Below are 26,778 nucleotides of genomic sequence, written 5' to 3'. Positions count from 1 at the left end.
GAGATGAGAGAGGTAAAGTAAGCGTTCTGTACAGTAAAAACATAAATACAATTTTCAGAGTTAAAATTACAGTCTATAGGAAAGTCTTAAGTTGGACGAGGCCTCTGGAGATCGTATGGTTCAACCCTCTGTTGCAAGAGCCTTAGGTTAGGTTACCCAGGGACTTGTAAACTGAATTAGCAAGAGAAATTACACCATTTCTCTGGTTACCTATTCTGTGATGAAGAATATTTTTCTTATATCTAGATGAAAGTTCCCCAAAGGCACTTGTGCCCTTGATTTCTTGTCCTGTCACCATGCATGGTGGTAAAGAGAGCACCTTCGTTTTCTCTATAGATTTTTTTTTTTTTTGTATTAGAAGACAGGGATCTCCCTGAGCCTTCTCTTCTGTGCATTACACAAGCACATTCCCTTGTTGACCTCTCTTTGTGTGTCAGGTTCTTCAGTCCTCGCATCGTCTTGGTGGCCCTTCGCTGGGCTGTCTACAGTCTTTCTTTTGAGCGGGGGGAAATTCACTCTGTGTAGCCTAGATAATGGGCATGTTTCTTCTGGTAAGATTTAGCGGCACAATATGATTTTTCTAGAACTCTCTGAGGAACTCTCATATCCAGTTACAGGTATCAAAAAAGTCTTCCTAAAGCCTGAAGATAAATTAATCTCTTTTTTTATCGGATAATTTTTCAGAGTAGTGCAGAAAGGAGTCGGTCACAAGGGTGATAAAAAGGATAACGGGTTTGGACCTACTTTGGCTGGAGCCAAGGGGTATTCTGCTATAAACTTTTATGGAAGGAGGGAATGACAGACACTTTTATAGAAGGTATGCTGACTGGGGCTGTGCCTAGTTGAACTAAGAAAATCACTCAACCTCCTATGAACAGCAGAGAGCTCTGGGACAGACCAGACTGAAAATGCGCTCTGCCAAAGGCTTTTACGGAGGCCCCCAGGAGAACAGATGTTTTTGCTGCCAGTATGCAACTATCCGGCTGAGAGGCTGCTTACCTGCTATTATATGGAGAGCTGGTCTTCACAATTTTATTGGAAGACATTGCACCTAGCCACAGAAAATACTGGCCTCATGTGAGATTGGCCTGCATCCCTCTCTTGATGCCATTTTTTTGAAGCCTGAGACTTGCAATAATTATGACTGTTACGTTTGTGTACCAAATTTTTGTAAGAAAACTTGAAAGATGACAAGAAACTAAATATAAGTATGTCTAGTAATCAGTACTCTTAACAAGAATGCTCTTCACCTTCAGGAAAATGGAATGACTAGCAGGGACATTGTATTCCCTGTTCTAGGTTTGCCAAGATGTAAAGAAAACTGACCTTTTATCTGTTATGTTTATGCTGTTAAGTAAGGAACCGATAGAAACTGATCCTCAGCGCTGAGGCCAGTAGTTTCCCACTCCACAAGAAATTGTCTTGGGAATGCTAATCGTACTGGTCCGGAACAAAGCCAAGAAGTGTCTTCACAAGCGTGGTGGATAGTTGAGTATTTGGTGCCTGGATTCACTACCTGAGCCTCCTTTATTTATAATCTAGATGTGTTCCTTGAATTTAAGCCCTCTCCTCAGAATTCATATTTGTCTGTAGCAGTATTAAAAACCAGATAGGAGCGTCATCTGTTGGGTGTTGGGTTCATGATGGAGCTTGGATCATCTTTAGTATTAAAAGGTTCTAAGGCAGGCATCAGATCTCAGTATTAATATCTTCTATCAAAAGAAATGAATGACATTGCTTTATAGAAGGAAAGTGAACAATCTTGAGGAATAGTTGCTTGTCCTGTTTATATATGAAATTTGGTGTACCTGCAAAAGCTGTCCAGACGGCACATTTGAAATCTCCTTGTAGCTAACAAGGAATGAAACTGAGGAGGCTCCTTAGACCTTTGATATGGCTTAACTGGAGTATTTTAGATACCGTAGTGTGGATAAGATTGTAATTAATATTGTTCCTGTGTTGACAGCCACAAGTAAGTAGCCTTGAGGTGAGGACATAGGTGCGGAGTGAGAGAATGGTGGCTGCAAAATGATTTTTAGCATGTGCCATGCAGTCTGGTGTTTTTCCTTTGCAAACTCTAAACTTTTGAGAAGTGCAGCAAAATCCGAGTTTCCGTTTAGAAGAAAGCATGAGTTTTGTGCGAATGATCAGCTTGAAAAGATGTGCAATGATATTTAAGAACCAGAAGTCTCTTAAGCGCCTTGATGTGATGGAGAGTGATGGGGCAGTGCCTGATTTTGAGTGAGAATTGTCAATAACAGAGGGAGTATTTGTACTGTTGTATCCTCAGTTGGTATCACTGCTGAGTAATGCTTAGCGAAGTGGCTGTTCCAAATCACATCCCCAGACAAGCTCATCCCAACCTCCTCTGTGACCAGAAGAAAGGGTTAAAACTGAGAGGAGACTAACCATGCTTGAGTTCCTGACCTGTACTGGTGATAGGCCTGCTTTTTAAAGGGTATAGCTGCTGGTATGGCTGCTCAGGAATCACCTATTTACACCAGGTTCTGTCTTAACAACTGTACTTTGAATGCATTTTGTTGTTTTCTTGTTACTTAGAAGTGGTCCTTAATATATTTAATATTTTTAGTGCCCTACAGATACCAAAGCAACGTTTGGGGTCCACCTTAAAGTAGTAGGAGACTGGACAGGTATGTAGAAAAACAATTCCTTTTCAGAGCCAAATACCTTTGCTTGAACTGTTATCCCTTTCTGGCTTCAGCACAATTGTTCCTTGATTGTGGTGTATTCTCACTACAGATTGTTCATGCTTGTTTTCCCAAAGTTGTTTTTATTACATTCTTGATGCAACCCCTGCTTTATTCAGATGTGCATTTCTTCAGATAACATATTTTTCCAACTACTAACAGATCCTGTGATTGCAATGTAATAACTTCCAATGTTCCTCTGTTTCTGCCTCTTTTTCCGATTCTTTGATAGCCTGCTGCCCCTGTGCAGAGCAGTGCCTCTGTGCGTAGTAGTGTCTGCAGAAATCCTGAAATGTGCAGCTCCCAGATAAACGGATTTTGGTGCCAGCAGTTTGGGTGGCTGCCAGGTTTATTAATGCCTGTAGTACACTGAGATTACAGGTTGCTTTCATGTTCTTCCATGCTCTTCCATTGCTCTTTGAATGGCCTCCAGACCAGGGGTGTAAGCCAGGATTCCCTGCAGAGGAGAATGGTAATTTGCTGCTCCCTGTGACAACACTGGTGACAGTTGTATACTCAAGAGATAGTTGTTGTTGTTATTCGTTGGTGGCTAACTTTATTCCTTGCTTATCATAGCATTTCCTTGTAAGGAAGACAAATACACACCACCACCTTGTTCAGTTCCTATGTGGAAACATTTTCCCTGTTAAATTTGTATCAGCTTGTGTGTTTGTGGAACCGAGTCAAGTGAGTTTGCCGCCCTGAAAGGGATTTGACCAATTCAGGAAGAGTAAGTAAGTCCATGAGTATCTGTTGAACTTTTGGTCCGGCTGCATACATGGCTGTGGGAGTCACTGAAACGTTAATAGGCAAAGGCTGGGAGGGCAGTGCCATATGCACGTATGCTCCATAATCACCCTGATTTTACGCTCTTGCTTCAACTATAGGATGTTGGCCAGAGGCAGATTATGGACCTAATTAACCTCTGGTCAGTCGCAGTATGGTGTCTCTTTTGTTGTGGCTTGTTCCTACCTGGGAGAGTACAGTGGGTTATTGGGACAAGTGGGGTGGGGAAGTACTAGCTAAATGAGTTTTCTGAAAGAAGTGGCATCTCTGAAGGTTTTTTTTGGTTGCCTCTGTGGCATGAATTGTTCTCTCTTAGCATTTAAATGTTATTTTCCCAACTCAGTACCTATATTCTCCATTGAGGGGCAGATCTGCCCAGGTAGGACTGTGTAAGATGCAGGACACTGTCACATGACAGAGACCGTTTGTTGTATTAGCTTTGCTACACAGGGATCTCTTTCCCGGGGACAAACGTGCTGCTGAGAAGCAGGCAGTTTACCTAACCCTTGATGCCCCATCTGTACCGTGGAGCCCAGTTCTCACTTGGGTCTCTTAAGCCCTGTGACAATTAATGGTCTCTAACCCACTGACCGTTTGAGGAAGGCTTATTATATTTGCCACGTTCCTTGCAATCTTGCTGAAGCATGCTCTAATGGCCACTTCTGCAGACAGGATATCGGGCTGGCGTTTTTATGCGACATACTGTCATTTGAGCTCTTCTCATGACCTCTTCTCTCAGCCTTTATCCTATTTCTTGAAATTCGCTTTCGTATTGCCTTTTCCCATTCCTGACAGGTTGTGCTGATACCAAAGACAGTTAACAGCTTATTTCAGGGAACTCAGTTACAAACCTAAATCAAAAGGCTACAAGAAGAGTGCAGTGAGATATGCTGTGAAATGTGAAGAAGAACGGGTTAGTTTGAGACATTTCTCCTCTTGCTTGGCTTCAGCTGCTGCTGCCTGCACCTGGGAGATGAAGAAAAGTGAAGCAACAATTTCCTGCCATTAGCTGCAAGGACTTGAGGGGGAATACACGGTGCTGGCAAACCAATTCTGCCAGTTATGCTTTGGGTCAAGTCACTGACACAGAGTCTTATGTTTTGAAACCTTAAAAGAATATATCGTGGCCTTAGTGACTTTTTTTTTAGGTTGGGAAAGCAACTGCATATCAAGAGAAAAGATAAGGGGTAATAGATTTGCCAACTCCTGATGAGAAGTTGCTGTTAATGGAACTTTTATTGCTCATATCCCAATGCATATCTTTTTAGGTAGCCAAAAGAAAAAGCTGCAAGAAACTGCTTCTGAAAAAGCAGTCACTCTAGAAATAATTTTTTGCATAGGAGCAGGTATTTAGTAGGTCTTCAGGCAACACTGTTACTTGCTTTTTAAAGCAATTATTTGAATAATGGAAAATGTAGGACAGAAAAAGTAGGGAAGAGAGGAAGAAACCTCAGAAATGGTAGCTCTGAGACCCTTGCAAACTAAATGGTAATCCAGACCCCTAAGTGATGTATTTCTTTCTCTGTTGAAAACAAATGGCTTTATCTGAGGTTAGAAGAGCTGAGAACCTGCTGTTCTGAGACGGAGATTTGGATAAAGGCACAACATTACCTCCCATTATATAGGCAGCACCATCTTTAGATAAATTTCCAATACAAATCTGAGCTCTTTCATTTATTGTCCGCGTTACGGTGGTATTAGTAAATGTATTGTGCTTAGCTTTCATGTGCATCACAGAAAAGAGAGACATACAGTAGAGTCTAGATACATACATCACTACCTCAGAGGGAGGTAGTTTAGTTAATTGACAGTTCTTGTGATTTTTCCCATGAAAAGGTTTCTAACATGATTTTTCCATCTTTTGCTGTGTGCGCTGGGTATTGTGAGTAGTGGAACAGCTATTATAGACCTCTTTAAACAATGTTTTTTTGATAATGTAATTACTGTCTTTGTGCTGACATGTGACTAGTGAAGCCAGCACCTATTTATTAACAAAATGTTTCATGGCATTGTGGTGGCTCGTACTATTAATGCAATTATTTTGTGATATGACAGAGGTGAAACTATGGCTGTAGACCACAGCTTCGTTACCCTGTCAGGACTTAGACACTCAAGTTATGACGGGTTTGCAGTGGTTGATCTGTGGTAGTTGCAAACGTGAAGCCCTGCAGGTTGGGTTAGCCCTGTGGCTCAGAGCTAAGTCAGTGTGTCTTCTTCTGTGGCTGCCTGGCAGATGCTGCAGCTGAGCTGGTGGATGGCGACTTTAAACCCTACAGTAACATTGAAGTCCCTGCAATGGCTCGTGCCCGGATCAGAGATGTGAGATCCATGCATGTGCTAATAGGCTGATCTTGCTATTAGCCTGCCCTCTAAAGAGTTTTTTTTCTCTTTCTCTTGTGTATCTCTGTGGTCACCTATTTCTGCTTGAGCTTTGGGGAAAAAAAAAAAAAAAAGTTGGCTTAGCATGTACAAAAGGGATTTTAGAAAGTTTTTTTTGTCCCATGTACTGTCTAGTTTGTCCTTAGTGTTGTCATCTATCAGCCTTATGCTTTTTCTGTCCTTGCTGCTGCCTCAAGTGCTACTGCTTGTTTAGTTTTAAAGCCAACATTTCATCTGGCACCTCTGGAGGGAAAAAAAGAGGCTGTAGGGCACGCCTCGTGTCCAACCACTTGACAGCAGTGAAAAAAAGCCATGGCAGTGTATCAAGACAATGTGTCTCATTGACTAGACAGGCTCCAGGGTGTGAGACAGACAGTGATATTGATGATGCTGAAATAACAGACTTCTGAAGCCGTGCAGCATGTGTTTGTGGAAAGCAGACACACAGCACTCAGAGGTATTAAGGTGAACTACATGCCTTAAGGCAATAAAACATTGCTGTTAAATTGCATTGTGTTGCTGGTACAAATTGATGAGGGACCGTGCTTAGAACACTGCTGCTGTTCTGTGCTCTACAGTAATTTTTATCTTGTGGTGACATCACCCTGCTGCGTAGTTGTATACGATCCTAGAGACGTTCACAAGGCCCGTCCACCATTCTGAGCAGTATGGTATTTATTGCGGGGATGCTCTAAGAGCACTTTAATACCACCCTTTGAATCTGAGACTTCTGTTCTGTAGGTTACTAAATGTCATGGCAGCAGGAGGTGTTGATGTGTGTGGGGACACTCCAGCTAGAGCCAGAACAGATAGATCATGGAATACCAATATGCATCACCCTAGTAAACTCTAGGTCTCATCAGGAAACACACACCTTTGCTTAATTCTTCCTGCTAGAGATGAGGATATATGCTGTCACTAGGTCATTTAGGTACTGACTACCGTATTTTGAATCTGACATGATATAGTGTGAATTTTTGTCTGATGTCATAGTCCTTTTTCTGGAAGGTCCAGATTTGAAGCAGTTTCAGGGGAAAAAACAGCAACCCACCAAAATTTTTTCAGTTACAAACAATTTTCCAGAACATAGCAAATTTATGAAAGCGTGGATCTTGTTTAACTCCCTATGGACTAAAACCTGAGACAGCGAAGAGTACATGCCCCATAGTTCTTATTTCTAAACAGATAAAAATTTTAAGGCAATTCTTTGGGATTTTAGAGGCTGACTGAGGATTTTTTGCATGCTTACAGAAGAAAATAAACAAACCTTTTGAGTGACTCTAAAGGAAGAATGATCCACAGTTGCTGGGCTGGGAGGGTTTGTCAAATTGGTCAGGAGTATCTACATGACCTTGTTAAGCCCTTGCAGCTCCAGGTTTAGAGAATGCCTGAAGCATCCCCAGGTTTGCTGTGTACTGCTGTGCTTAGCTGGAATTTATCAGCAAGCATAGGAGCTAACAAAGAAGCAATATTTTCTTTTTAGTAACCCTGGGGACAGTTTTAGAGATACTGTAGTAGTGGATCATTCAGTTTGTATCTGCTATATTCATACCAGCTCTTAATTCAGACTGGAGGAATGTGTGAAGCAGAAGATGACAAGAAAGAATAATAAGACTACAAAGTCTGCCTGCAGGATGTGACAAGGTTGTTCCAGGATCACTATAACTGCTACTGATTTTCTTTAAAAATATCTAGTCACTAGCGATGAGCACTTGGTCAACTCTTTTGCTGTTACCTCAAGCTCTGTTTGATTTGGGCCTTTTGCATTCCATAGTAACGTGTATTTTGTTGTGTTTAGTTATTCCATGAGATTCCTGGCAGTGGGTAAAGACGTTAATGACGTGGTACTGTCAGTTTTTCCAGCAAAATCAACATGGCTTTGGAAGCAGAAGACAGAGATGGGATAGAGGTTATTTTCTGCTGTTAGATCTTATGACTACCAATTCCTATATTGTCAGTGAATCCTACTGACACTTCTGAGGAAGATACCAGAATTGGCTGCTAAAAAGGTCTAATCATGTTTCTTTACATAAAATTTGACATTAGTAATAAAACTAATACTGTTACATTACTGGGAAGTTAAAATGCCTTAACGATATACTCAGGCAAAGTGCCATAAGGAGTGCTAGTTTTATTCTTTATTGCCGTTAATGTTCATTAATTTTTTTAAATTATGACTGAAAGCAGGCTCAATAAAAGACAGGATTAAGAGAATGGAGAAAAAGGAGAACAGATGTAGTTTATTGGCTTGATGCTGGAAGCCCCTTTCCTCTGATTAAATAATTAATGCTGAAGGTGAACACATCTGAATTTTGGCTCCAGACCTGGATTGTTTTATGTTATTTGAACTCCAGCTGTCTTAGTACCAAAACCAGTATAACTTGAGTCAACTCTGATTTGAACAGTTGGTGAGTTTTGCCTCTACAGGGAAAAAAGATTTTTGGGTGAGAAAGTTGCCTTGAAGGAAATTTTCTCCTACTTTGAAGTCCTTTCTTCATGCATCCTGTTATTTCCACCTGTTTGTGTATCCCAGGCTCTTTTTAATTATGGAATGATTATTAAAAATGACATGGCTGAATGATGTAAATTCTTTTTATCCTTATATAATACGCACAGGATGTGTGGATGTTGCTGTAGCTAAGAACTGGTTCGGGAATACAAGGTTGAAGGATTCTTTGTCGTGCCTCAGATGTTTCGAGTACCCTTATGAACTACAAGATTGTAACTTGTGGAGCACATTAACATGTAGTGGCTGATGGGATCTAAATGAATGTAGTGAAAAAAAGCAAAAAGCTACTTTCCACTTAGGAAAGAGAGTCAGAAGATAGAAAAGCTCTAGGACAGATATTTGAGTTTACTGCCAGGCAGATTTCTGGTTTTGTAATCACTGTTTATATGCTGTGTTTATTTAAGAAGGCAAAGTTGCTGTTCTGGAGTTGCCGGTGTGTCACCATTTTTCTATTAATCCTTGCTTAGGGAGGGAAATCTTTGCTTAGCTTCACCATATTTCTTTTAGTCTTTGCTTAGGGATGCTTAGGGAAGTCCTGTTCTCGTGGTAGTTTCTGCGCAGAGGTACATGGCTGCTTCAAGCAATGAGTATACAAAGTCTGGCTGGACTTTCTGGTTCCTTTGTGTGAGCACCTTCAACAAGCTCAGGTGTGTAACGGTTTCCAGAGAGATGGGACAGTTTGTATCCAAACACCAGCTCTTCATGCATGCCTGCACTTCCCGGGGGACAATAGTGGACTCCTCTAGATGCCACTCAAGTTTTGCTGAATAATCGCTACCAAACATCAGCTTGTTTTGTTCCCAGTTCATTGAAACTGATTTGGCAGAACAAGAAAGCACACACTCCTCAGACTTGGAATTATGAGTTACCACAGTTTAACTAAAAAATATCTGGAAAGTAGATTTGAAAGGTTTCTTTTTGGGGATCCTTTTCTAACAGATTATAAAAGTGGTGTCGTTAATTAAGTAAAACATTGCAAATTTGGAAAATTTATAAAAAAAAACCAACAACTGTTGATATTTCTAAACTTGATGATCAGAAGAGACAGTTATCTTTATGTGCTCCCAAGTCTTGCATGATGCTTAGAATTTCTTACAATAAGTTCTATGCAGAAGTTAACATAAGCCAAACCCAAAACTTGGGGTTGAAATAGTCTGCAGATTTTTCAGCTTCAACCTTTGGGTATCCATGGGCTCTTTCTGTGCTGTTTGTGAAAATGAAGCTCAGCCCTCTTTACTCCTTCCTTTCAGGACACAAACCACCCCTGGGAAATGTGTGCATTTCAGTTGTTGCCTCTGTCTGTGTGCAGATGCTTACAGAACATGAGCGTGGTGCCTTTGTGCCTTCTGTTTGGTTCATCTGTTTTACCGAGTTCAAGTTTTGAGAACTTGCATTTGACTGACACGTTGCTTTCTTCACCCTCTCCACTTCTGACTTTGCTTTTAAGTACAGAAATGGGCTTGCTTTGCAGCGGAGGTCTCACCACTGATTTGGCCTGTGGTATGATTTAAAGTGTAGCTTTCTTCTGCCATGAAGACCACCAGCAGTGGTGATTGCTGGGCTGTTCACAAGACTACCTATCATGCTACCTTGTATTGTTCCTTATTCCTTGGTCTCTCCTACCTGTCTCCTTATTTCTACAGGTGCTTTGTCTGAGCTTGGATCAGAAGGGAGAGGGGCCATCAGTTGCTCAGAATTCATTCTGAGCTCAGCAGTTAACTTGCGTAGGAGTTAATTAAAACTCCCACAACATTGCAAATGTCATCATGAGCAAATAACATAGTTAAATGACATTTTCACCCTGTTTACACAGCAAATATTGTATAACTCCTTGTTGGCATTATATTAATGTTGAAGTTCTAGTTAGGATATCCCATCTCCTTTATTGCTTTTAAAAAAAATTATTATTATTCCTTAAGTATATTTACCCCACTTTTCACCAGCTGCATGTCCTCAGCCCGAACTTCAGACTTCCTTGAAACAGCAACTGCTTGCTCCAAAATCTTTCTGCTCCAAAGCGCATTAAAATCAGTGCTGTCCTTGTTCATGTGAAGCAAATCCTACACCCCAAATTTTAGCATCAATTCCCTGTAGCCCCTTGCAACCTAGCTTTGCATTCATGTGCCTCACACACCTTTCTGTTGCGCCATCCAGTTCTTTGACCGTTCTATATACGTTGTTTCTCTGATGCATCAGGCACTAGCTGGAGAATCTGGGGTTTACCATAAGGAAATATAGCCAGTGTGTGATCCAAGAATTTTTGAGGGGCATCTTGCCAATCAGAGCTTTTCTTTGCCCCAGTCCTCCCCTGGAGCTCTGTCCCATTAAGTCATAAATACCATTAATAAAAATCTGCCACCAAGCAACTATATAGTTATCAACTGCAAAAATAGGAGTCCTGTGAAAACAATATGGGTATGTGACAGCTGCAAAAGTATTAGTTCTTCCTTTAGGGAAACAACCAAACCTCAGAACTTGCCCTGAAAGAACCATGTTGTGACAGTGGGCCAACAGCAGGTTTCCACAATTTGTCAAAATTAGTATTTTGGTATCTGTTACAAACAGAATAAAAAAGTCTAGTTTAAATTTTTTTATGGCTCCGTATTTTATGCGTACTTAAACCACACACAAAAGTACATGCTAATCACAACTCTGTACTGGACTATGAACCTTGTGGTCCTGTGCCTCAAAAAAGGAGAATATAGAACACAGATGTGGGGCAGTTCCTGATGGGAATGGAGTCAGACTGCCAGTGCAATCCTTTTTTTAATATGAACACATCCTTTTGTGAGTGTCACTCCACTAATTAATTTGTAATTAAAACCCAATTATTTTATTTTTTATCAGGCTTTGAAATTTCAAAAAGCGGTGAGGCAGAAATGCCTAAAATATTCCATAAAATTTAAGAAGCTACAAAGTAAATGAATTTCTATTGCATCCAGATTCTGACTGAAATTTGAAAGGGTGGTTGCTACGTGCTGAACATGGCATTTCTTAATGAGACAAACGACTCAATTTTCTCAGCATTAACTATAGCGCTGTGAGGAGAAACTGTAGGAGGGAATTCAAAGGCTGGAAATCACTTTCCAAGATCTGAATGGGATTGCAGTCTTTCCCGTTGTGGTACGTGGAGTAGAGTGTGCCATGACAGCAATAAACGGTGCTGTGGTATGAGCTGCAGCAGCTGATGGGCAGGGTGCCGCGTGGATTTTGTTTCACTGACATTATAACCCACGTTTCTGCAGCTCAGGCATGTTCTTGTTCTTCCTCTTTATTTAAAGCACTTTTTGCTCATAATGGGGATAAAGTGACAGAGCTTGTTTCAGAAAGGATATCGCATTACCTCTTATTTATATGGTTTGTGACATTTGTAGCAGATTAGACCAAAGTACATTATAATGAAAATAATATTCCATGAGAGGCAAGTTTTGTAGGGAGCGGTAATATCTTTTATTAGATAGCTGAAACAGCCGGAAAAAACAGGTTGTCTTTCAGGCATGCAGTGCCTTAAGCAGGATTGACAAAGAGGCAGTGTAGCCAAAGCAGAGAACAGGGAATGAAATTACATTATTCCCTGTTACTTTATAAAGCAATTTTTCCCTTGGAAATATGAGCGATAAAATAGTCTGGTAAATTAATAGAAGATGCTCGCCTTTTTTTTTTTTTTTTTTTAAAAAAAAATAGAAGTTGGTTTACCTTTTCCATGAGAAATATTGTTTGTTTCCCAAAAAATTCATATGGTCAGAAATACTGTCTGAAAGCCAAAAATACCACTTGTAAATGCTCTCCTCGCTGCCTCTTAGGATTTGTATGTCTCCAGCTTTCTTTATCTTCTCTTGGGTGGCTTCCCAGTTTAGTGTATATTTGCTGTAATATGTCACGGTCTCACACTCTCCTGGAGAGAGAAAGCACTGGCATCACGGCAGATACAGTCTGGCTGGGAGCTCTAACTGGGAAAAAAGATGGGCATGTGGGAAAAGTGTACTGTGACTTGCATGAAGTGCCGCAGTGTATTTAGATATATATGATCACACACGTCCCTAAAGTTTCAGCATTTGAGTGTGTTTTTTACATTTTAATATTTTCTCTCTCTTAAAATCTTAATATCCTATCTAAAGAACATTTTGATTGAAAACGTTTGACCATCTATAGAGAGGGAAATTTGGACAATGCTGTACTCAAAGCATCACTGTGCTTTTAGTAATTTGCAGGGACCTGTTCTGTGTGTAGAAGCCGATAAACAGTGGGTGACCGCTTAGCTTTGTGACTTACCTGGAACCGGAAAATTTTAAGTTATGCTGTAGTAAATACCATAATCATGAGAAAAAGAGAATGTGTCTCTCCTGAGGATTGAGCCTGGAAAGCCTGTGGATCCGAACAGGCACATTTGTGTTTTTATGTGTGTTGGACAAGGGGGGTTTCAGTGAAGAGTGGCATTTAGCAAGGGTTGTTGACACATTTTTCAGTGTTGAAGGGGGATTTTGGGGAGAGCAGGAGTTTCAGAGATTATTGGCTATTTTGAGTTTTGATGGAATAGCTGCTCTGATGGTTTTACTGTACTGTTGGCAATAATTAGCGCATCTACAGCTTCCAAGAAGCCTCCTTGTGTTATGTGGAATGAAAATCAGTGGGCAGTTGGTGCTCTTCATTGCGATAAGCAGTTTTAAGGACTATCTCTTGCCATGAATTTAACATATTCCCTTGTTCATTAAGCACACTGTAAGTGCCATTTCCTCAAGGAAAATATCACAGACACCCACACAAATTTTCAAAGAAGAAGCTGTGATCCTTTGCTGTGCTTTGCCAAGTGGCTGGTGCCAGCCTGACGGCACAGGGCTTTCCCTCAAGGATTTCACTTCACTGCGTTAGCTGAATGTCTCTTGAGCTTAGCTGTGACTGGCTTGAAAAAGGCAAAATTTATAATTAAAGGAAGGCATTTTTATAATTTCTGTTATTTGATGTTTGCATTTTTTAATGTGTTGAGGGGATTATGCTAATTGTGCCCCATTATTAACAAGCATGGCAAATGAAATTTTCTCAGTGCAGTTTCCAAATAAAGGAGCATTTCTTTAATCCAAAAATTTGTTTAGAAATAATATTTCTTTAAGTGTCTCCCATACTTCTCAACACCAGCATGTGCCATTTCTGCATGAAGAGGTGTTATCATTTCTGTGCTGTTTTGTATTGCTGATTTTGTGATGGTACAAGGCCTTGCTGTATGCCATTACCAGCCATGACTGGTAACTAAAAGAATGAAAAGACAGATATTTAATGACAGCTTATAGTTATAAGAATTGGCAAAATTCCTTTTTCAGAAAAGTACCTACCAAACCATTTCCTGACAATGTTGTGAGGAACTTTGTGCTCTAAATCACCTTAAACCACTGATTCTTTGTTCTAGAAAATAGTTACCGATGTAGTGTATTACATAGTAACATTTTCAAGCTTCTCTCTCCCATTCAAGGCTAGGAATACTTTTTCTGTTGACTTGAGTAGCAACAGACTTCATGTCATGTAAAACCATGTCTATTTAGCATCATAGCATCATGATAGTTGAAAGATGAAGACAACAATCTGGTAGAAAATCCCACAGCATTTGGAGGAGAGTCTACACAAGAGCTAGGGCTAAGTCAACAAATATATGTGTTTTTAAGAAGTTATTAAGAGTAAGCGAAACTACCCAGACTAGGTTACATATAGTAATTTATATTCAGGGAGTGGGCTGATTTAAGTTCTCAAGAATGACATGTCTCATTCAGATGTAAAAAGAAATAACAGAATTGTGCATATCGGGGTGAAATTAAACGAAACTTTTGATACATTTCCTGATAGACTTGTGTGCATTAGGTTTTATTGCCTACCAAAAAAAAAAAAAAAAAAAAAGGAAAAGCCGTATCTAATGGCTCATTTCATTTGCCAGTCATTCACATGATTTCCTGCTTCAGTTTTGATATTGCCCTTTGAGAGATGTTAAAAGAAATGGAGCCTCAGATGTGATTAGATCTTTGGAAAACACGTGCATTTCTTCCCAGTGGATCATCCCCAGCTGACTAGCAAAACTTACATAGAAAATAGGATCCAGCTGAGTTCTGATCACTTTATCCTGTGTTATGCTTCAAGTGCAACTAGTGCTGGGAGCGCTTTCAGAGAAAAACTTGTGTGTTCTCTGAAAGACACAGGCAGCTGAAAACACAGGAGGAATGCTTTTTATATATAAATGGAGTCCCTTAATACCCCATTTTTATTTTTTTGTTTTAATTTTGTTGTTTTGTTTCGTATTTGGAGCCTTGTTACTGTTATTTCTAGCATTTTGGTTTAGTTAAGCAACAGGCGTTTCCCCCGCAGGGTGTATGTGTATCAGTGCTGTTCTGTCTGAGCACTGTTTCTAAGCGTTCAGCATATTTCAGCTTTCTGTCTGGCCCTCAGCACAGACCCTGAGAAAAACTTAGCACCTTCTGTGTCGGTATGCACACAACTTAGCTGCGAGGAAGGAAAAGTTATGCTTCATGACCTTACTACATCAGCTAAGCCTTGGTGATTAACAACACTGTTCACAGCTGCAGGTGGAGGGAAGAGAGCTGGGCGGTCTCACCGCTACCTTACATTACAAGGCAGAGAGGGAGGATGTGTTTTTCTATTTCGCAAACTCTTTTTTTTTTCCTTTAGCATTTTTGCTTTCCTTCCCATCCCTGCCCCAACGAAGAGAATCCAGCATTGAACCTGCCCAGCATGTACAAAGCCGATGGCAGGGCAGTGGCTTGGCTCCATGTTTACCAGCTGTGGGGACAGTTGGCTCCTAACTAGCTGCCTCCCTCTCCTCAGACAGACATCGGTTTGCTGTGTTAGCCAAAGGTTGCAATCAATGGAAACAGCACAAAATATTGATATTCAAGTTTGGGTTTTTTCCCCATAAGCAGACCTGCTGGTTTTATCTGTTAGTGAAATTTTGGGTGACTGTTAAGAAAGGGGTTGACACAAAGAACAGGGATATACTTGGCAGTGTTGTGTCCGTAGGGGCATCCTTTGCTATGTCAAAACCCGTTAGCACTTCTCTTCTGTTCTGTTCTAATGGAGTTACAGTGCTTTCTATGAGACTGGCCTGTTGTGTGTTCTGGGTATGCAAAGCATTCTGTGCATCACCCACCTCAACAGCAGTGGCCAAAGATAAAATACAATCTTATCAGCCTGAAATTGCCCCTTACGTTGTGCAGGGAAAAGTTCATTAGATCTTGAATGCAAGTCTCATGGCATGTAATTGTTCCCTTCAAAATCTTTTGTCCTGCTTACTTTTACCTGGCAGGGAATAAAGCAGACAGAGCCAGGCTTTTCTCACCGGTGCCCAGTGACAGAACAAGAGTCAGCGGGCATGAACTGAAATACAGCAAATTCTTTTTAAATGTAAGGAAAAACTTTTCCACTGTGAGGGTGGTCAGACATAGGAACAGGTCGTTCAGAGAGGTTGTGGAGTCTCCATCACTGGAAATACTCACCACCAAATGGAACATTGCCATGAGCAACCTGCTCTCATTGACCCTGCTCAGTGCAAGGGGACTGGGCTAGATGATCTCCAGGGATCCCTTCTATCTTCAGCTGTTCTGTGATTCTGCAAAGTTATTATGCAGTGATGTACTTGCATGTTTGAGTGTAATAGTGAAACTGTGTCTGTATTAGTAAGAGGGTGAAACGGTCCCATGCTTACAGTCTAAACTGAGAGCAAATATGAATAAACAAAAGCCCCAGAGTGAGTTCCCAAGGACTGGTGGTGATTTTGTTATGATACAAATTTCAGCCTTGTGTGAGATTAATTCCATTATTTTGTGACTGCCATTTAAAAACATTTGATTTAAAGTTCTTGTAACTTGTTCAAATATAAAAAAATAGATTACATTTGCAAACCTATTTATAGACCTGGCTAAAAATACCAGCGCATGTATGCATTTGGGTATGTACTGATGTTTAATATATTTGGTGACAAACTGATACACAGGGCTGGAGATGATGTGACCGTGACAGCCCAAGAATAACATTTTTGGAGTCATGATAATTTTTTCCATGAAGACTTCAGCTCTGTGCTCAGCAGCAATAAAGAGAAAAGTTATTAGGGGAAAAGCAGAGAATGAAGTGGAGGAGATCGCTCTGCAGCTGGGTATTTCTGTGGTGTTCCCAGGACTTGAATCCTGCGTGCAGGTTTGGTCCTCACCTGTCAGGCAGGATACTGGACAGGGTTCAGGAAGGAATGACAGTGAGCAAAAGGATTCCAAACACAGGACAACTGAGTATGCAGGGCCTTTTCAGCCTGGAAAAGAGATAATTCAGGGGGACATAGCAGTGGTCTACAAAATCATAGGTAACACTGGAAGAGTGAGTGGGTAGAGCATGACTATTCATGGTTTCTGCCAGTATCAGAACTTTTGGCCATCACATACAGTCAGAAAGACACTATTTCAGAGCAAACATAAGATGATGGGTCTTCATATGAGACACATGGAGGCATGCGGAACTCCTTATCAGAGGATGTTGGATAGATTAGGAGGTTTACATGGGGAACTGGGCAAATGCTTCAAAGAGAAGTCGGGGCATATCTAGTAGACAAAGCACCTTAGGCTAAGGAGACCCACTGGGATAGAAATGGTTGGAAGCTGGGAAGGTGACAGCAGGAGAGTCTTGTCTTCTGCTGATTCTTCCGTAGGTGTCTGCATGTGAAGCAAGATGTTAGGGTAGAGGGGACCCTTGGTGTAAGTCAGAACAGCCTGACAAACTATGCCTTTGCTCAGCTTTTTAGAGGCATACCCTGTGGAGCTTTGCAGAGCTGGATAGTATTGTGGTAATTGCATAGCTGGATAGTAGCTCCGTTTCAGTGTTAAAATACAATGTAGCGTTTGAAAGGTTGGGCATTCTCTAGTTTCTGTATCAGATTACAAGTTACAAAGAGAGAACCAGCTGAATTCCCCCCCCCCCCCCCCCACCTTGCATAATTGGAGTCTTCTTTTTTTTTGTGAATCTAAGGGCTTTCTAGATCAAGTGTCACAGCTTTACCTTAAAGCCAAAAAACTATATACTGGTGCCTCATCATTTTTTCTGACATGTGAAAGAGGAAAGTACACCACTAGTGAAGAAGGTGGGAGCTGAGCCTCCTTACGTTGGCTCATGGGGAGTTCAAACGGAGCAATTGCAGAAATCAGTGCTAAAAAAAATCTGCATAAATAACATTTGTTTCAAAGTGTATATTTATAAAGATATTTTTTTAAAGTTACCATTTTGTGTTGTTTCTAAACCCTGTTTTGCTGTTACACTTTCTAAGTGTAGAGTTGGGAAATGAACTCTACTGTCGTGACAGAAGTAGTCTGCAAGTATAGCAAGTACCTCTGAGAACAAAATAACAACAGTTCCTTAATGAAGACATCAGTTTTGAACTCCAGCAGTCCAGCTAATCCTCAGCCCTGCCAGGGAGTTGCCGTGTAACCTATAGAAGGGTTTCTAACAGTCCTGAGCATCGAGGCTGCTTAACTTTGATGTTATGTCCACTTCTCTTCACTGGCTGGCTGGGGAACCCGAGTCTGGCAGTGTAGCTCATAATTGGCAGTCTGGGTCATTCACTGCTGCCTTGTCAAGCTCGACATACAAAATGCAGTCTAAATATGGTCCTCAGCATCTCTCTTCCCTGGTCTGAAACAAGCAAGTGATGTTTTTTTCCTTCTCATCATTCATTTCCAAACTTTTAAGGTTCCTTGGACAAGAACTGCCTTTTACTCTGTTTCTGCATCGGCTGAGATACAGGTATACACACATAAATCATGCAATGTGTGATTATAGTGTAAATGAGGGAGGTGTAGTTAGAAATAAATCCGTCCAAGCTAATTTTTGACATAGTAGGTAGGACATTTAAAAGACAGAAGAAAACACCTAGAGTTCCAGCAGGGAAACGATCTGCTGATGCCAGAATTGGGAAGGGAGAATGATTTCCAGCTGGTAAGCACACAGCTAGAGAAAGAGAAGGAGCTGACTACATTTTAGGAAGCAAATGCAGGTTAAGAGGGAAAGCAAGGTCTACCGAGACTTTCTTCAAAGAAGACCTTCTGCAGGTCCAGAGTTACTGAAAGGTTCACTGCTGGCCTCTGTAATGATTAGTTGATTTTCCTATTTTTTCCCTCTGCTTAAATAAAGTAAAATCCCACAAAAGAAAATGTTGAACAGAAGGGTGATCACTGTTTCTTTTTATTTACCTGGCTTAGAAAATGAAGAGACCAGTTGCCTTTTTGTAAAAGCTTGTCTATTTCCCTGAAGTAAATACAAACAGCAAGGTTTTTTTATATAATTTTCAACTTTCTGGGTTGTTAATAGCTTTTAATATTATTTTTTTTTAGTACCTCTGTCAATGGTGGAGTCTGATTAGTCTTTCAGATGACGGATCAGGAGGGAAGGAAATAGTAGTGAAAACACGGAAGAATTAAACTCCATGAGGCTTAATGGACTGAGAATCATGGAAGTTCAAGCAGTCAAAAAGCCTGTCTCTTTGTATCAGCAAAATATGTATGTTTCAGGGGAATTCCTGGGCTTGTGATGTAATAATTTTGGAACCTTTAGCTCATCAACATTACCTCATCATTGTTTCCTTTCCTTTTAGTCTGATGGAGGTTATTTGTAGCACTGACTCTTGAAGAGGAAAGAAGTGACAGTTCCTTAATTTCAGAAACTTTGGCCATTAATAAGCCACAGGGCAAACTAAAATATTGGACGTTTCAGTTTGATGCCATCTTGTTGCTCATCATAATTTTATAGCCCTTAATTGGCAAAGATTTCTTCTTAAATGCCTGTTGTTTTTTTTTTTTTTTGTTTTTTTTTGTTTTTTTTTTTAACAAGGCACTGAGGAAGTACTGATGACAGCATTTCCAAATTTACAGAGCTTGAAAACAAGGCAGATCAAGTCCTTTCAAATGCCATTAGCGGTTTTAACACAGTTGATTTATCTATCTATCTATCTGTCTGTCTGTCTATCTATCTATCTATCTATCCGTCTATCTATCTATCTATCTATCTATCTATCTATCTATCTATCTATCTATCTATCTATCTGTCTGTCTATCTATCTGTCTATCTATCTGTCTGTCTATCTATCTATCTATTACCGCGAGATGCTGAGGAGCTATTCATGACACAGAAGGTGTTCTGGACCACTCTGCATTTTACATAAAACTAGGCAGATATTTTTTTTAGTTTGAAATTGCAGGGCTTGGAGGTATCCCATGTGGTGAAAGATGGAACTGAGATTTGTGTCTCAGTGATTGCCGAAGTGCTACAGGTACAGAAACATGACTGTAAAATGTCCCAATGCATAAGCGTGACACTATGGATAGACCTTTTGGTAGATGGCTAGGCTTCTGCACTGCAGTGTTCTGTACTTTATTCTATTGATGAGGCTTTCTGGTCTCCCATTTTCTGGTTGCTCTCTTTCATTTTATTCTTACTAAATTTGATTTAAAAAATAATCTATAAAACTGCTATTAAAAATCCTTATCCCATAGAAAGCAATTAACGTCAGCTTTACAGTGTTCTTAGTAGAGATGACTGCTTGCAGTTCAGCCTGTTTTTATTAAAAACAGTAGTATCTCAGACTTCGGTTATATACTGCTGTGTCCTCATAGTTACAGACCCATCAAACTCTGAAAGACCTAGAATTTGATTTTTCAAGACCCTTGGAATTCAGCGGAGTTACTTTACTGTTATTTTCAGTAATGTATTTTGTAACAAGAAGGAGCAAGGAAAGAAGAGCCACAAGACCTGACTTGTAAAAGCAAACCTGACACAACTGCAGCACATGACTTTTGGCATCATTTTCGAAGTGCTAAAGCAATAAGAGCTCCAGGGATGTGACAGCTTAAAAAAACAAGGGCAGTGCTCCCTATAATAGTGTCTCTGTCACAAAATGTGAATAATGCGTTTTAATTCAAAGGGACATTCTGTACAGATATTTTTCTTTGTTTTGACAGCCCCATATAGAGAAATACTATAATAAAGTTTCCCTTTGTCTCTCTTCCCACCTTTCTAATAGTGTGTCCTGGAGAAAGGAAACTGGACTGTGTAACCAGCTGGAATGGGCTTCAGACCATGCACCCATTCTTGCTCAAATTTTTCTAGCACTATTGTTGACTCACCAAACGGAGCACAACCCCATTCTGCTTGAAAACAGCAATGACATGCTTCTAAACATTTCAAAGGGAAAAATTCCCTCAAAATGCATCCTTCTGTCCTTGTAAATTGATAACTGGTTTGTCATAAGAGGTATTATAAAGGTGTTAGTGGGTGTTCGTATGACATTCCAGTAACTGACTTGTATGTTGAGCTGAGAGTAGAGAGGAGGAGTAAAGGGTAGAAAAGAAGGAAGAAGAATTAGATGAGAGACAGGGAAAAAAGGTATACATAAGAGGACAGATTAAATCTCTAAAGCTTTCAGTGGCAGACTTTCTGTTCTCCTTCGTAGTCTACAGCCTTCCCGATTTAGGAAGACAGGGCATAAGATTGTGTTATTGCATCCAGCCCTTGGTCATAGCAGGTGACCAAGCTACAGATTTAAGTAAACATTTATGATCCCAGTAAGACTGACTAAATTTAACTGAGGACTTCTCACTGATCAAGGATTTGGAAGGAACCGTATGTTCAAAATGAAAGCCAGGAGGAAGTGGAGACACCCAGCATGCTGAAAAGATAAATCTGAGCATAAGAACGTGACTGTGCACTGAGAATTTTGTCCTGTGGTAGACTTATGGGAGAGTCAGTGAGACATGTCTGCAGTGTCACACTCAGCAGAGTGACAAAAAAATCAATGGCATAATGGATCTCAGAACATTGTAAGAATCATTAGGAGACTAGCTAGTACAGACTTAAACTAATGTAAATTGCAAATTGGATAGAATGAGGGATAGAGAAGATAATTGCAGATTTTCAGAAGTAAGCCTCTTAAAACTTGGTTAAGTAAACGTTATTCATGTTTTGGTAACAAACCAGACCAACACCTAGACAAAAGCATCACACTTCAGGTACTAAACTGTAGGAAGTGATGGAAAAGACTCAATTTTGGGAGATGTCTCTCTAAGTGAGCCAGGTAATAAGATTGTGTGTGACTTGGTTTGGTTCTTTTGATCAACTAGTGATTGCAAATCAAAATAATGTAAAAATGCTCTAGTTGTTAGTTTCATCAGTTCCCAAGTCTTCAATATTGTTGTAACATGGATTAGAAAAGAATCTTAGTTTTTTGAACAATTTCCAGTCTTGGAAGGTATCATTGGGATTTTTTTCTTGCAAATTGAAAAACATTCTCTTGTCAAGTGTTAGGCTTCTGATACTTTTGTGAAAACACCAAAAGCACCCGTGTTCTGTCAGTAGCTGCCAAAGCTCTCATCACCTTTCTCATCACTTTGCTGGACAGTCCTTAAAGGCAATAGTGCCATTTGCACCAGCGTGACTTTTGTACTGTGCACTCATATATTTAATATGAGAATATCATAGAACTGAAGGGTGAAACATGTACATAATGGTCCTATGGGACAAATTAATCCTAAAGGCTTCTGTTCAGTGTGCCATTTCTCTTAAGAGAATTTTACAGGACAAGGAGGCTACATGTGCTGAAGGAAGTTGTAGGATGCATTTGAGATTACATGGAACGCTACCATATAGTGTAAGTGTTGCCATGGAAAAATGAGTGAAGTCATATGGTAAAAAGAAAATACATCTGCCTGGAAAATTTGCCATAGCATAGGGGAGAAAAATAAAAGTTGACTTTTAACTAAAACAAGATCCAGTAGGGAAGCTGTTTACGCCAATTTCAGATGCCATAACTTGGATGCTTTCACTCCAGTACTGGCCAGCTTTGTCACATTCCTATTCAAAATATTTTCAGGATTGTTGAATTGAGTCCTGGAGTGCAGTCAAGTGGCCTAGATCAATGGGAAAGGGCAGCAGTACAAGAAAAAGAGTCATGGAGTAGGCGATACAGACGGAATATGGCACCCTGCCATCCATCTTGGGCAGAACAATGGAGCAGGACATGTCTGCACCCTCACCGAGATGTGTTTTATCTCTCCCAGAGAGTCACAGGCCCTTTGCAAGATCCGCCAAACCAGCCTCACTCACTCACGTGTAATTATGTGGTGTTGTGCCGTATTGAACTGAAGAAGAGCATGTCTCCCCATGCTTTGCATTGCCGTTGAACCTCGTTGTAGGCCCTCAAACTTAGGTAAATCAGACCACTCCAAAGACAGATCCTTAGTCGTGGTGACTTGCATCATGTTCTGGAGGTCAGAACCCTTAGATCGTGGAAGGAAGTGTTATCATTAGTGTTTGCCATTGAAAACTTCCTCTCATTCCTCCACCATGCATGCATGAAGGCTGTTGTTCTTACAGAGCCTTTCTGTAAAGGGTTCCCAGAAATGCACCAGCAGCTTGAGTTGCCTTGGGAGATTCCTGAAGTAGGAGTGGAAATTAATGTGCTTTCTTTGAAACATACACAGTTGGGTATTTTGCACCAGTGCAAACTTCCTGAAGCCTCTCAGTACTTGTCCAGTGGCTTTTGAAAATCATAGCGTCTCATCTCTAAGGATGACAGGGCATGCCCGCCTACAGTGTGCTGCTGTGTACTGGAGGTCTGAGAAAAAAAAAAATCATTGCATCTTCCTGAAAACCAAAGAGGTAGAGAAGTAGCTGTAATGACAAGCTTTTTGACAAGACGATGAGCAGGCTGTTCCTTCCCAAAAGGTGCTCACTGAGTTTCACTTCCATTTTTACAGCATTGCATTTATTGTTGTTGGCTGCATCCAGCCTGTGACCTAGTTAGGTACAGGGAAAGCCAAGTTGCATGGTGAAGATGCAGTAAGAATCTTGGAGGTACAAATTATTCTTTCAAAATTGAATCTGAAGAGGTGTAGAAATAAAGGAACGAAGACACTAAGTATTGGCCCTTGTTTCTTTGGTAGATCCTGCTATCTTCTCCAAGGTGTTTGCAAATACATCTTAATCAGTGGAGGAAAGACTAGATCAGACCATCTGAGATAACTGAGCTTTAAAACGGAGTCCTTAACAAGAGGGTTATTCTTCTGAATTTATTATGCTTTCTTCAGAGTATTATAACTTTATGAAGTGTGGGTTTGGGGTTTTGTTTCCACTTCAGAGGCTCCATAGCAGAACAGTGTCCAAATTAATGGAAGTTTAGTTACGACGACATAATAGTACATAAAACTGAACGTTAAGAAAGCCATCATGTACTAACCTGTAGGAACTAAGAAAGCTGCTATGGTTCCTTTCTGGAGCTGGGAGATTCATATTTTTTCTCCAATGATTTTCTTTCCCTTGATTTCCTTATCTGTAAACCTGGGGTTAGAGGATTTTTTTTTGAGATACATAGGGATCTAAGGGGAGGAAGGATTACAGATCCTCATGTTCAGTTCCCAGAATAAAAACATATGGAAGAAGTAGCTAGTTTAGAGAAACCCGTAGTACAGCTACTACACACAACACAGGCTACAAACTATGGTTTAGCAGCTGAAGAATAAAACATGTAGCTGAGAACTTCAAGCCACAGTTAAAAGGTATTGGAGGAAGAGCAGAAGATGCAAAGGTGGGAGGGCATCACCAGTACCCTAGGTTTCTGTGAAACTGGAGGGCTGGTTAAATAAAAGTTGCAGGTGATGGAAGGAAAGAAGGAAACGGAGCAGGTCCCATACCATGGAGAGCTACAGGGTGTGCTAAGGGGATTTGACCTGGGTGGGAAATTTGCTTCTATCCTTGAATCAGGGTATCAAGTGAATTTTGAGGAGATTCCCATCTTCCAGAAATGGAGAAATTGACACTGATAGAAGCTTCTGTAGATCCCGCTTACATATTGCATCTAACCACCTCTAGAAAAAGGCATCAGGGAAAGGCAGCTACACACACCACAGCCACCCCTTCACTTGGTGGTTGGTGAAGCTAAATTACAAAAAACTTACCTACAGCAGCTGGTCCTATAGTGCAGGTTTTTTTAAATATATACTAGTGAACAAAAAGCGATCCGGTCTTCAAACCATCCTTGAAAATACCAGTGAACTAGTTACCCAAGGACTCATACTGTTTTCTAGTTTAGATTAATTAATTAATCTATGTTTGTTTAGAATACTGTGATCCTTGAGTGGCTGGTGAATTGTTAGTGTCTTCTTTCTATTTAGACTAAGCTCTTCAAGGCAGGGACTGTTTACGGCTGTCTGTGTATGATACCCAGAAGGCCTGTAATGCAGACCTCAGAAACTTACAAGCACTACTAGAATTCAATATTGAATGAAAGAAATTACATTTTAAAATATTATTAAAAGAGTTTGCAGGAAAGAGTGATTTCTAGCCTTAGCAGCAGTTTTGTATGAATATATAAATTTTATTCCCTATATACTTAGCTTTGCCCTCTGGTAAATATTGCTGGAGAAGAGAATTGACTGATATTACTGCTTGCTTACTTGTGGCCTGAACTTATAATGCAGAGTCACAGTCTGGGTTTGTTTGTTTGTTTTTTCCCCTTTTTTTTTTTCTTTGTCCTGACAGAAAGATTTCGGGATTTACTGCTTCTACATTCAAATCAAGATACAGAGATTCTGCCCATCTTTCAGCAGAGGCGCTATCCCAAGTAAGTAAGATTGTCTTCTTGGGAGAAATAAAATCTTTGTCTATTTGCAGCAAGGGAAAGTGAAGCATTTATAGCACTGTACATGCTTTTGGTGTGAAGTCCTAAGACAGAGCTGTCAGGGAGCCACACTTGCACTGAGCTTTGCAGTCTTTCAGCGGAGTCAGGGAGAAGCAGACGTGCTTTGCAAGCTTGCCCAGCTGTCAGTGGGGAGGTGGTGGTGGAGTGCAGACATTTAGTTGCCTGGATTAGTGTCTGGTGGAGCTTTGTTTCACTTGTTGCTGTGTTGACATAGGCAGATGTTTTGTCAGGCTAATCCACACTCTTGTCTTGTGGGATTCCATCATTTATGGTGACAGATTCCCTTGGATTTTAACGGGCTCCCCTCTGGAAGCCTGTAAGCACTATAAAACATTTTTTCTGCCCTATTTAGGGATACATGTGCAGGCAAATCAAAGGAGTTTGTTGTGTGTTTAGGAGGTCTTGCATGTATTGAGTATTCTGGACAGAACCTCTTCTCCTGAGTGACATACCTGAACGAAACAATAAATGCTCCTTGTTACTACATGGGTTAAAAGAAACAGTCATGCGTCTTGAAAAGAGGCAGTGAAGGGGAAAGAAGAAGAAATAGTCCTTGCATTAACCATGACCAGACTGAGCAATGAACGAAGGCTAGTGCAGGATGGACAGAGGGAGGAGAAGGAAGAAAGAATGTCAGGAGCCAAGCCAGCAGTAATGATGGAATAAGCAAAGTTAATTATTTTAGTTAATTTTGTTAATGGGTTCCTGAAATAAGAAGCCAGTGTAGCTAAATGTTAAATACAGGTCTTAAAATTTGATAATCTGAATTTTTTTAAGAGCAGGCAACAAACAGAGGGGCTAAGTGCAGAAAAACAGTCACCTCTTCACTGTGAATACTTGAAAATAAAAGCACTCAAGGGTGAAATCCTGATTCTGAAAATGGTGAAATTTTGCACTGACTTCAAGGAAGACGGGTTTTTATCCATCTGAATTTACTGTTTGCATTATCCATTGCCACTGTTTTTCTGGAATACTATGGAGGTACAATATATGAAACTATGGGAGGCACCTTACATAGGTGGACTGGTCTGTTTGTTTCACTAGGACTACCACAAATTAGGACTTTCTCCTCACCCTTTGGAGCATTGGAACAATTATTTTTCCATGGCAGTAGAATGCTTTACTTGGCTTAGATGTTTTCACTTATGGTATGGACACTGTCAGACTAGGCTGAGAATCTAGTTTATCATCCTTCCTCAGAGAACATTATTCTTATTTCTATGTAAGTCATTCCTAAGGTGCCTGACTTTCCATTTCCTTACAGTTAAATTATTGCTAGCATTCTTGGCAAGTCCAGTCTACTAGCAATATTACAGATTGTCAGATTCATGGGTGAATGAGTGCCTCTTGTCTTCCGTTCGATGGATGCTTCAGCTCTTTGAAGATCATACAACAAATACCTTATAGTATGGAGCTTTATTGCTATTTGAAGTTATACTGGCCTTGCATCACAAAACAATACGTGTTTTCAGCCACATTACTTGGCAAGATTCGACTGATTCCTCTAATAGACAAAATCAGCCAAACTTCAGCATCCAGCTGAAAGAGAGGTTTGCGTGTGTTCTTAAATCCATTAGATTTCGGTTTATAGCATCATTAATTGGTGCAAGTTTGCTTGCTTGTTACAGAAATTTATCCTTCATTTCAGTTGATTTAGAAACTGGTTGAAGACTATT

The 26,778-nt window shown here is 40.3% G+C and overlaps 1 protein-coding gene across 1 annotated transcript in view; it reads left to right on the top strand.

The window, feature by feature from the left end:
- NOX4 (NADPH oxidase 4) overlaps window positions 1–26,778 on the top strand; it is a 117,496-nt gene that overhangs the window by 44,666 nt on the left and 46,052 nt on the right. The window contains exons 12-13 of the mRNA XM_056329241.1: window positions 2,591–2,651; window positions 24,943–25,024. Of these exons, the coding sequence (XP_056185216.1) occupies window positions 2,591–2,651; window positions 24,943–25,024 (143 nt within the window). The remainder of the gene's footprint in view (window positions 1–2,590; window positions 2,652–24,942; window positions 25,025–26,778) is intronic.

Source organism: Falco biarmicus, chromosome 2 (genome assembly GCF_023638135.1).
Source record: "Falco biarmicus isolate bFalBia1 chromosome 2, bFalBia1.pri, whole genome shotgun sequence".
NCBI classification, from domain to species: Eukaryota; Metazoa; Chordata; class Aves; order Falconiformes; family Falconidae; genus Falco; species Falco biarmicus.
The sequence above is the reverse complement of the archived record's forward strand: the minus strand, read 5'-3'. Positions and strand labels throughout refer to the sequence as shown.